The 12,813-nt window shown below is 35.6% G+C and overlaps 1 protein-coding gene and 1 non-coding gene across 2 annotated transcripts; both read right to left on the reverse strand.

Annotated features, from left to right (window-relative positions):
* Positions 1-215: 215 nt before the first annotated feature.
* On the reverse strand, positions 216-369 carry LOC120089590. Its single transcript, XR_005485264.1, has one exon. It is a non-coding gene; the product is annotated as a U4 spliceosomal RNA (small nuclear RNA).
* A 1,221-nt stretch (positions 370-1,590) lies between these two features.
* LOC120087756 (transcriptional elongation regulator MINIYO) lies at positions 1,591-12,521 on the reverse strand. The gene is made up of 10 exons (XM_039044643.1): positions 12,189-12,521; positions 10,742-11,810; positions 9,521-9,645; positions 9,140-9,318; positions 8,774-8,879; positions 8,404-8,664; positions 5,905-6,093; positions 3,454-5,775; positions 2,679-2,888; positions 1,591-2,145 (listed from the first exon to the last, which is right to left on the reverse strand). Exons 1-10 carry the CDS (start codon positions 12,420-12,422, stop codon positions 1,942-1,944), a joined length of 4,899 nt encoding a protein of 1,632 aa, XP_038900571.1. The 5' UTR covers positions 12,423-12,521; the 3' UTR covers positions 1,591-1,941.
* Between the last annotated feature and the right edge of the window lie 292 nt (positions 12,522-12,813).

Consider the following 12,813-nt stretch of genomic DNA (forward strand, 5'->3'; position numbering starts at 1 on the left):
TTGATAAAATTCCCAAGAAAAACATCTACCCCTACGTCGCAACTATAAGTCTATTAATTAATCTAAAAATTAAAAGAAATATAAATTCGAATTAACTAATTTTAAATTCGACATGATCCTTAATTGACAGAGTGAGCATCGGATATGATATTTGATAATCAAATATCATAAAATAAAAAAGAAAAAAAAAAGAAATTTGAAAGTGAGTAATTGTAGGGATTTACCCCGAAGGGAGCCCCTTCCAGAAATTCTCGGAAGGCCTGAGAAGAACACAGGCCTAAGAGGGGGTTTGGAAATAGTTTTCAACCAGCAATAGACGCGCCTCGGATAATACCTCACTAGCTGAGTCATTGCCCCAAGCGCAAAGATGCTTTCTTCCACTCCCCACTGCTTCGTTTTCTAGGCCTCACCTGCCTTTTCCATTTCAAACCTTCCGATGTGGGATTCCTCCTCCCGAGCTCCTCTCTTTTACTCTTTCTTCTTTTTGGGTTTATCATCTCTGAATAAGCAACTTCTGGGAAATTTCATGTCATAATTACTTCAACCCAATTTCTTTAAAGATTATTATTAATCACAATATTGGCCTTCTGAGTGAGTTTAGCTTATTGTAAGTTAAGTAGATATGTACTTATGTTTGAAGTCCAAAGTTTCAATCTTCCTATCTATTAAAATAATATTGAAGGTATTGGTTTTTATGTTTCAAGTTTGTTACATTTTAATCTCTAATATCTTAAGTTCTATTTTTATTTATTTTACATTTATTTCTTCAAATTTTTTTTTTATTTAGTTTCTAGATTTTTCAATATTACACGTTTATTTATGAGTAATTAATAGTCAATTTTGGTATTTGTGTTTATTTTTTAATTTATTGATAATAATTATGATGTGGAATTCTCAATTAATTTCAATGGTGACTGAAAATGAATGGAAATTAATTTAATTGTTTTAAATTTTGTATAAAACTAATACTTAAGATCAAAAGAGAGCATTAGAAAAAATTTAATGATAGAACGTAAAAACTAATATTTTGAAATTTAGAGAACCTATAAAAATTAAGTATAACATTTTGAAATTTATTGCCACAAAGAAACCTTACTCGAAACTTATAGACCAAAAAGGATTTTTTTTTCCATGCCTATTTTATCTCTAAATTAATGCTACACTTTCGAATTTCTTTTATACTTACAACTAATGTTTACCTCAAATTAATATAATATATTCGTAACTACTTACCACATCATACAAATCTCTCTTTTGAATTCAAGATGGAAAGATAAGAATTCAAACTTCAGATCTCTTAATTAAAAATATATCCAAATTGATTGAACCATGCTTGATTTGACACGTTATTCAAATTTAGTCATATTTATTTGCTAAACACTGTCATACCAACATTTAGTTAATAGTATTAACATAAACTAAATGGAAACCTACTTTTAAGTTCAGTATCATAATAAAAATATTTAAGTCGACTTGAAATAACGCAATAGTGAAAATATGATGCTACCTACTCTTGAAGTCAAAAATTCAAGTTCTAAGTTCTGAAGCACCTGTTGAACTAAAAAGAACTTAAAGCTACAATGCTAAAAGTTATAATTTAATCCAGATCATTTATATGCCTTTCATCGTGTTACAAATTCTTGATCAAATAAACTTGCATGTCAATACCAAAATTAAGTAATGACTACTGTTCTAGTTAAGAGTTAAGGCTCTTGCTGACCATTGTTAAAGATATGATTTCTTTTCTTGTATTTCAGTTTAAACTGCACAAAATTCATGTACAAACCTCTTAACTTTTCTATTAAAGGATCTAAATTGCATGCTGCCCGTAGTTGAAGTTTGAGAAAGGGTAGAGGGTGAAAATATACTATCCCCTGCAATCCTCCATTACCTAGAATTTCCATCACAGTCTTCACTTCTCTACATATTATTTGCAAAACTTCACATTGCAGACAGTTTGTCTTTTGCAGCAGAACCGACCTCCTCAACTACTGTCAAAAGAGAGGAATTCCTTTCACAAGCTTCCTTCAACATCTCGAGCCTCTTTTCTACGGCGCTCGCTCCAATTGACGTACTAACACCATTTTGTCCAGTAATACGGTACGTTGATGGTCCAGTGTATATGATAAGATCCAACATCATTTCCTGAGATTAAGTTAACATGGTATAGTCAGAATCCATCCGTTAACATGATATAGAATCAAAGGAAAAATCTAAGGTTCCGTTTCGTAACCATTTTTTTTTTTTTTTTGTTTATGAAAAATAAGTCTATGGACACTTCTACCTCCAAATTTCTTACTTTTTTATCTACTTTTTATTAATGGTTTAAAAAACCAAGCTAAATTTTGAAAACTAAAAAAAGTAGCTTTTCAAAAGTTGTTTTTGCTTCTGGAATTTAGCTAAGAATTCAACCATTAAAGATGCAAATCAATGTGAGAAATATGGAGGAAATAGGCTAAACTTTCAAAAATCAAAAACCAAAAATGAAATGGTTACCAAAGGAGCCCTAAGTAACCTAACAAAACACAAATGTGATATCAGAGCGTGCCAATTCTTTAAGAACTACATCACTATGTGCAATGGAATGGGTAATGGCCACAACTTTTATCAAATGCCATCATATTAGGTGTTACGGCAATGGATATTACCTGAAACTAATTTTAGACTAAATTCCGTACCTTGTGGTGATGCTTTTGGGAGTAGTCTCGCAAAAGAGACCTCGAGAGCTTGTTCCGAAGCAACAAGTTGTCAACAGGGTAAGAATGGAATATGTAGGATGAGAGGTGGTGCAGAGCTAGTAAATAAGCCACTGAACCCCGACTTGCTGATCTGTCAAGGGCACCTGAAACCCATGACTTCACATAAGCTTCCAAAATGGCTTCATTGTTCTGTGAGGGAACCATCTTGTCATGTTAGATTGACCAGTATATGAATTCAACAAAAAGCAAGTATGTTCTTACTTAAATGGTAGAAAATTTTGTCGGAATCTCGTAAAATTTAATAATGCCTAGACTTTTCTGATCGTTCATTTACTTTTAATTAACTATTCAGAGAAAATACCTCGGAAGATGGATGGATAAAAGAATCACAATCACTACTTATACAACCCCTCCCCAATAAAGGAAAACAAAAACAAGCATACGAAAATTCCGCCAACTTCTTAAGCTGTAGTTCATCACAAGCATTGAGTTTCTCTCCTATTTTTTTTCTTGTTTTTCCTGCCTTGTCTACTTCGGTGTACATTATCTAGTTCTAGTAACTCTATAACAGTAACTAAGAGGCCCTTTGGGAACTTGCAATCCATTTTGATAGCATAAGAGCCCATCTAATTCAGCCGACAAGAGGGATACCCACAAAAAAGATGATTGTTAATTTATGTACTTCTGTATCAAAAAAGTGTTTGATTGAAAATTTGATTAAAAAACGGTAAAGATGTGAAGAAATGGAATGCACCTCAATCGGTTGCAGATACCCTTCCGCGTCAGCAAAGCACTTTTCAAGTGGTGGAAGAAGTTCAAAAACGCGAGCACTATTTAGTGCATTCCAGGCAGCAAGACGTGTTGGAGATTCAACGCATTGGTGAAGATATAGTACAATCTGCCGTCCATATAGTACATCACCATAGGATATAGCGGAGAACTGCTCCACTAACGTGTCAATAAATGTTGAGTAACTATCATGGATCTGGGATTGAAACATTAGGAACTCTATATTGCTCTTATTTTCCGGTTGTGATGGTAAATGTTTTGCATCCTTCTCCATGACGTGTACAGGAAGTCTACAAGACCTAGCTTCATTAAGACGCTGACCATAGAGGTCTTGCAAAACCTCATAAACATCCCTACTCTTCTCATCATCCAAGACTCCCATACCAGTGAGTAAAACAACAGATAATGAATGCAATTTCCAAATCAATGGCACACTCAGGACAGGTGAAGGGAGACCATCAGGTAGAAAGGTGGAAAATGCTTCCACACCTAAAATAAAGAAGAGCCCACTCTTAGCTGTTTCAAGCAAATCACTAGATTCCTGCATGATACTTTGCGCATTAGATTTTTGAAGACCAGCATGCTTACTATCACAGATAGTTGAGACTGGACTGAAAAACCAATGGCCGGGAAGTGGAAGTCTTTGGTAAGCCCATTGTACTATCAAACAAGTATAGCCTTCGGCCATTCTATTTGTCTCATCTGCCTCCTCGTATATTGTACCCAAAGAAACTCTGCCATTCTTAAATGTTTTGTCACTACAGTTGCTCTTATTCTTCATGGATTTGGATCCCTTTGGAGTTAACCACCTATCCTTGTAGTGAGAACTTAATGTTCTACAAAAGATCAAGCAGTCATCTTCACTGTACTGCCAGCCAAATTGCTTCACTTTTTCATTGAGTTGGAGAAAACTCTGAATATAAAGATTGAAATTTTGCAAAATAGGAGCCTGGATCAAAAATTCCACAGTTTTCTCGACCAAACCTATATCTCTTGGCCCAAGAACCAAGCATACAGCCAAGGCAGAATTTATGCTTTGCACAGTCAAGGATTCCTGAACAGTCAGAATATTCAAAGTTGGAATGGTCTGAAATGCATCGATTAGTGACATGAGAAATGCTGCATCGTTTTGTGCTAATAAAACAGCAGGGGACCAATATCCACCACCAGACACGCCCCAACCAATTCCTACCCCAGGTGCAGGGCCCCCTCTGCCAAAGGTCTCTATTAACTGCAGAGAGTCACATTCCAAAACAATTTTCTTAGTAAAATGGTCAAGCATGCTTCTCTGTTCGATGAGGGACGTCTTAAACATCCCAACCCCTAAAATTTCCCCTTCCCTTGAGGAATTATAATCTTTGGGAGGATAATCCTGGTTCTCAGACTTGGCTAACTGGATCAGACAATCGATATTCACAATACTCAGCATCAACCCATGAAGGCAACATACAGAAGCCAGAGACGTTTCAAATTCACCACGTTCTCTTAAAAAACAAAGATCCTCTACAAAAGAGTTACCTCCAGAGGGATAGGATTTCATATCAGATCCATCTGCAAAGCTCAGGAAGCCATTCTTAATTATCTCAAGTCCAACTTGTGGTATAAACTCTGGTATCCAAGGCACAATCTGATCACTTCCTTCCCGGGACATAATATCCTGCGGGATGATCCTTTGAACTACTTGAGACAGCATCTTCATGACAGCTGAATAAACCCACAACAATGGCGCCAGTGACATACCTTCAAACAAAATGTCATTCCTAATCCCTTTTTGTGACTCAAAGAATTTAAATATGAATGGATCACTCTTTGTCTCTAACCATTTTATAGCTAAATCAACCATTGGAACAGCACAACTCCAGGACCAAACTTCAGATTCATTAACAGCAAGTCCGGGTTCTTGACTGTCTAAATGTTTCTCTGAAAAGAAATTAGGAAGTCTTCTTGCCAAAGCCTCCAAAACATGGTATGCCTCCGTAGAAATGGTTGTAAATTCACGCAGGACATTATTCTCTATAAGTTTTTCAAAATTTGGTGGGTTCAACCATATACACAAGGCAGGGAAAACATCAGAAAAGTAAGATACACAATATCCATACTGAATGCAAACCTTCCACAGCCTTAATTGTTCAACCATCAAAGTTGATGAAAGTTTACATTTTTCCTTCCCTGACTTGATCCAATGGTCGATGGAGGAAGTATAGTGATACAAATGCCATATAATGGTCTGAAAAGCTCCGCTTTTCACAAATGCAAGACAGTTACTCCTGTCTGAACGAGCTAAAACCTGTTGTGAGAAAAACAGAGGCAAAAAAGTAAACTCAGTCCGTGCAACTGCTGCGAGTGGAAAAGGCCAACCAGTTGATTAACAGACAAATAAACAAATATTGGAACACATCAAAGCACTAGAAAGTACCTTCAAAAGGACAACGGATTTTATCTTTAAGGAAAGAATGTCTATTTTGTCACTCATTGTAAATCTCTGGGTAATCAACTCTACAAGCCTTTCACATTTCATGATTGCTCGTGCACATGTTGGGGAATGCCTTGCTATTGCAACAAGTATTGAAAGTATGCAATCTTCTAAAGCTACTGAAGGACCTGCCTAAAACCATAAAATTGGCACATATTGGTAATCATTTGCAGTACAAACATACAGGTGAAGTAAAAATGTGAAATAACATATGTAAAATTATAACCACTGTAGATACTAAACTAGCCTGGGATTAAAAAGATAAGAGGCCAAAAAATTAAATAAATAAATAAACATATTTCGGATGTCATGTCTTTCAAGGAGTTATTTGAGATACTGAGTTAAAATATGATGTATGTGGAATTCATATATCTGTGGAATTTATATGTCCGTATTTGGGATACAGAGTTATTTGATCTGAGTTCATATGTCTGTATTTGGGGTGCAGTTGAGTTCATATGTCTAGGGCATATGGTGCAGTTTTTTTAATTCTAAGGGCCCGTTTAGTAACCATTCAGTTTTTAGTTTTTGTTTTTGAAAATTAAGCCTATTGCACCCATATTTCATACAACGATTTGTATCTTTCTTAAGTATAATAGTTGAATTTTCAGCCAAATTCCAAAAACAAAAATAACTTTTTGAAAGCTATTTTTTTTAGTTCTCAAAATTTGGCTTGGTTTTTTAAACCATTGGTAAAAAGTAGATTACATAGGAAGAAATTTGAAGGTGCAAGGAGTGTCCATAGAAACAAAAAACAAAATGGTTATCAAACGAAGCCTAAATAATTTGTATTTATGATTACTATTTTTGTTTTGAAACTTTTGTATTCAATAATTTTACCCATCTTTGTTTAAATAAAATATAGATCGCAATTTTTTTCTTTTAATTTTTAAAACTTTTCTTTCTTTCTTTCTTTCTCTCTCTCTCTCTCTCTTTTTTTTTTTGGGTAACGAATAACAATTAACCCACTACATTTCTTGCTGAAATATGGTTAAATAAAATGAGAAACCAAAGAAATATCAACTTTTGTTTTCTAATTTTTCTCCATGAATTTCATCATCATCTTCTTTTTTTTCTTCTTTCTGTTGTTGCTTTGTATTTTTACTCTGTCATGAATTTTTTTTAATTGAATCTCCTCCATCATCTTAGCAGCCAATGGAATACCACCACATTTCTTCAACAATTTCATTTTTAATTCATCCAAATTTGGAGGATCATCAAAAAACAAATCTCCATTTTTCACTAATTCTTACTAGAAAATGTTATGGGAAAAAGAATCTTCATTTTATGGTTTTTTTTTTTTTTGTTATATGTTATATACTTTTCAACTACATACACATTTTTCCAAATATTCTTAACAATCATTATGTAAATTCAATTAAATAAAAATATATTTCACAAATTTGTACGTATAAATATTGCATTTAACGTAGACAAAATAATATTATTTATATAATCAACCACCTTATAATATACTAGGAGTCATCAGTCTTATAATATTCAAAAGTGGTTGTCGAAGTTGATTTTCGAAAGTGATTTTCGCTAGAGTTTGTAGTTAAAGGTGATTGTCAGAGCTTGAAGTTGAACGCATGAAGGTGGTATTGGAGTTGATTATCGGAGTTTGCCATCGAAGGTGGTTGTCGAAGCTCGAAGTTGGTAGTCAGAGTTGCTCGCTCGAAAGTAGTTATTGAAGTTGATCATCGAAGATGATTTCGAAGGTGGTTGTCAGAGTTAGATATCGGAGTTTGTTGTTGGAGGTGGTTGCCGGAGCCTGAAATTGGTCATCGAAGTTGGCAGTCAAAGGTGGTCGTCGGAGTTGGGTCACCAAAGTTGTCATCAAAGGTGGTTGCAAAGCCCAGAATTGGTCGTCGGAGTTGGTCACCAAAGTTGTCATCGGAGGTGGTTGTTGGAGGTCAGAGTTAGTTCCCGAGGTGTGACAGCGATAGTCACGACAGTGGCCAATGGATGGAGTCATTGAAAACATTGGAAGAAGGGAGAGTTGGATTGAGTTGATAAAATATACCAACTCAACTACCAACATTTAAAGTTGGTGGACCAAACATTGAGTTGGTATGTATACCAACCCAACTCTACTCATGTTGGTGAGTCAAACACCCCCTAAGAGTTACAAAACCAGTAATTCGTTTACTTGGAAGTCCTGAGGCAGATCTTTCATTAATTTTAATAGTTATTATCTATCTTACATGCATAGTATTGGCATAGATAGCTATTCTTTACTCAATATATCGACTTCAGTGGGAAATCTAATTACTAGTTCACTATTCATTGAGGTTGTCTTTACTTTCTTAATCAATCAGACATGCAACTCTAAAACTATTGAGATCCATTCAGGTACTTTCACATTACCTGGGAAAGAAACGGCATAGTCACACTCAATAGTCAAATTCAAGAATACAAAGTCCAAACAATGAAAATGCATACCTCTAGAAGATAGCGAAGCCTAGGAAGAATTCCCATTCTAACCAGACCTGCTGCAATATCTTGTTGTGCAACCACAATATCATCCTGGATTGTATGTTTCTCTCCATCTTGAACATTCTCAAAATCTTCACTAAAAGGAAGAATATTAGAAGGTTTGGCACTATACTTCCAAAATCCACCTTGGAGGAACCCAACATTGATCTCGGGTTTACTTCGGAATACAGCAGCTGTGTATATATCCTTTTCATAAATTGATGTTTTCTGAAGAAAATAGACTCGGCCTAAGAATTACAAAGAGAGAGAGAGAGAGAGACAGACAGACAGACAGACAGACAGGAAAAGGAAAAGCTCTACTTTATAATGATCCTACCTCTAGGGTATCAAAGAAGGTCTCGTTCAAAGTACAGCTCAATACACTCTGAATAACTTCAGCACAAGCTAGAACGACAGAGTTATGATTATCGTCCAGGCACATCCTAGATATTGACAAAAATTTCAAGTGAATTGGCATACAGAAAATCATGAAACTGCCTAGAGGTGGTTAAGGAAAAGAATGTAAAGCATTGAGGATATGGTGAATTAACCACATCTTAGAGTAACATAATTTTAAATGGCAAACCATGGGTCAATTTTGCAAATTTAGCAGCAACAGTCAGGTGTAGCATGAACCAAGTAAGGAGTAGATCAAAGCATGTTAATGTGAATGTCAATAATAGAAGTATTCGGGGAGCCTTACCTCAGTGACAAAGCAAGCTCTGGTTCAGGGCCAAGAATATAAGCCCATATTGCATTGTAATCAACAGAGCTACTATCTTTAACCATTGTGGACCCAACTTGTGTTAGGTGTGTATTGAGCAATGCCTTGTCAAGCACATTTGAAATGACATGCAACCCAAGGACACGTTGACCTGGTATCTGATACCAACGGAGAAGCTAGAGTTAAAATGACAGAAGGTTTAAAGAGTATAAAATAAAAAACATGTCAAAGATTTGAAATAAAAGAAAAATGAGTTACTCTGAAAGCAACAAGAAAAATAAGGGGCCAAAAGTCGAAAAAAAACTAACAGTATTTTATGGTGGAAAAAAATTGTCACAACAATGAAGCAACTAGACTGACCACACTCCTCGTCAGGGCCACAGCTTCTTTAATTGTGTAACCTGCAGCACTTGGATCCCCCTCAGTTCGAAGAAAATCTCGTGAAGCAACATTCTCAGCGCTGTACCCATGAACTGGATAATCACCTGCACATCTCTAGTCAACATTAGAGACAAAATACATTTTTATTCATTCAAATGATGACTGAAAGCTTTGGAAATGGGGAAAAAAACAAAACAAAACAAGACTCCCCATTGACCTAAATAAAAAAAAATTATGGTAATAATTTCTGGCTCTTCTGGAAGAAACAGAAATATTCGAAAGAAATGACCATTGACAAAAAGGTCCACACTATTCTTTAGGAAGTACTCTCTCTTAAGTTGGGTTGTGTTCTTCTAATTCCCCAAGAATGTGTTTTGTCTACAAGTATTCTGGTTTTCTTGCAGTTTTCAGGGGTAGGGAAACCTCGTATACTCCTAAAGGGAGTTTATACCCTGTAACTTCTCACATTGTTAATGAAAGCTTGTTTCCTTTTCAACCAAAAAAAAAAACCCATATTGATAAAACAATTCATTATCTATCCAAAAATTTATCTGCAGCATTTCTCAGCTCAAGTCCGTGCATCAGCGACACCCTCATAGAATCTCTAGCATTACAAATTAAATAATTTTAAAAAACTATAATATTCTCTATTAAAAATGTTTATAGCTAAGGTGTCATCCTGTTGATGAAATTCATTGTGAGGGGAAGAGTATGACTTTTTGCATGTTCATGCTTGTTTCATTCTCATGCAAATTTGAAGATTGGAAATTGCAAACATACCATCATGGTTATTCAAATCCTCTCAACATCACGACATTGGCTCACTTCTTAGACATAATCATATGAACAAATGCTAACAAAGAAGCATAAGCATTTCATTCCAAGACATTTAATACCCCTGCCCATCTATCAAAAGCCTTATATTAAAAAACCCATTAGTTTTTCCTTTGAATGTTAATTAAAACTTGAGCTAGTTGAACTATTAGACCAGTTGTTGCCATTAAATAACTATCAAGTCCTCTATGGAACTAATGAAAATTTAAAATGCCCAAATCTTTCTCATCCATAAGAAGCTCTTCACAATTTGAGATGACAGACATCATAGAAAATATAAACAAAAGCAGCATTGAATTCTATTAATCAGAGGCACCATCACCCTTCCCCCAGAAAAACATGACCATAAAATAATATAAGTCTCACCATCCTCTGACTGTTGGAAAGAATAGCTTTCAACTATATTCCCTTCCAGGGAAAACCTTAACGACCTTACAGCTTCAACCCTTTCATTCCATGCATTCCATACACTGCTACCTGAAACAAATTTCTGCACTGAAACATCCTGAAGCCCACTCTTTGTATCTTTTAAGGTTGTCTTCACAGAAGTTACACCAGTCCCTATTTTGGGAGAGCCATTTCTGTCAAGTATACTCTCTTTTTGTAGATTACCCAACTCATAATTGCTGCTCACGCCTGCCTTTGATGACCCCTTCTTTAATTTCCCCTCACCCCTCGTTTTCAGGGCTTCCACTAGTGCTGGGCTCATCTTCTCCATTATCTCAGCCTGTGCTTCAGCAATCTCTTCTGGTGACATTTTTTGTATCCTTGCACAGTTCTCTGCATCAATCTGGCTCTCCATTGTCGAGAATGAATCTTCTCCCTTAATATTGGACCCAAAACAAGGAGTCATTTCTGAATTCAAATGATGGAACCCCGTACCCATATCCCACAATGAAGAACCATCAAGCAGCATATCCTCATTAACTTCACTCCCTGAAATATGTCCCCATTTATCACGAACATCTTGAAGATTCTCTGGAAGATGCTGTTTATCCAACCCTTTAAATTCTACGTCATTCATTGACCTCACAAACTCAAAACCAGCTTCATTCGTCTTGTTTCCAGTGGGATCATTTACAAAGTCTGACGAACTATGTTCAATATTCATATGTGAAGGGCGCACATGGGCTGATAAGGGCTTGCATGACATATTATCTCTACCGCTATTTGCTTCCCCAACATGCATTAGGTTTCCAGTTTTTACTAAGCCTTGAAATTTCTTTTCCTCTCTGTTTGCTGCACCATGATTGTGGCCTGGGACAGCCTCTCTCCACCTGCCAAAGTCTAAGCCACTTTTCTTTTTCCTCTGTATTGGGTTAGCAAAATTTGCTATAGAGTCAATCTCCATCAATCTTTCATCTTCTTCCCCATCCTCCTGCCGATCAGCTTTGATGTTATCCCCACCCTTTTTACCAGTTACTGATTCCCAATGCTGAGAAAACAGATTGGATTGTTAATGACATTTGAATTCAAATTCCATTATTATGAGGAAAATAAAGTTCCCGCCAGTAATTTATGTTTCCAAATTAATCTATTTACTCCTGGAGAAACTTTATGTGCTCAAAAACAAAATTCAAATATTCTGTTCGTGCTCGTGTCTACTCTGCACTCTCATTTCCTTTCTTATAATCATGTTACACTATATTGACGTTTCCAAAAAAAAAACCTTCTACTAGTGTAGACTCTCCTTCCTGCTAGCTCAAAATCAACTTAAACTTATTGAAAAAGGAAATATATATATTACTCTATCTGAGTGCTAGGTTCCATAACTAAGGATAGAAATGCGGTTGAATACAAGATGAAATCTTACCGGACCATGAGACCGATGCCGAGCGACCGGAAACGGCAAAACGGAAGGTGTGGGAGGGGGAAGTGAGACAAAGGGCGTGCTTTGGTCGGCGTCTGAGATACCTTTTTCAACTATTCCACCGACTAATCGCGAGGCATCGTCCTCACTTAGCTGAAGAGTGTTGGTCCCAAATACCTTTGCGCGAGCCGAGCTTTTGGGTTGGCTTCTTCTACTGCTCTGTGTCTTCTTCTCCATGGGAAAGAATAGGTTTGGAAATTGGAAACTGAAGACCGAACACCATTCAACTCGTTTTTCTTCTATTCAAAAACTAATGGGAACACTGCTTTTTGTCCCTAGGTTTTTGGTGGTTCCAATTTAAGTTTCAAAAATGTTATCATTCATTTTTTTTCAATTTCGTCCCAAGATTATTTTTCACTAAATACTGATTTTATCTTCCGCGTTAATGTATATTAATAAATTTAAAATAATTAATTAAGTTTCATGGTTTATCATCACTTTTAAAATTAAATTTAAAATTTCATTTCATAATTATTTTAAATTAATTAATCAATAAACACTGACGTCAATTATTGAAAGTGATTATTTAATGGAAAAAGTGTTGTTAAAAATATAAGATCTTAAAGCC

Source organism: Benincasa hispida, chromosome 10 (assembly GCF_009727055.1).
Source record: "Benincasa hispida cultivar B227 chromosome 10, ASM972705v1, whole genome shotgun sequence".
Classification (NCBI taxonomy): domain Eukaryota; kingdom Viridiplantae; phylum Streptophyta; class Magnoliopsida; order Cucurbitales; family Cucurbitaceae; genus Benincasa; species Benincasa hispida.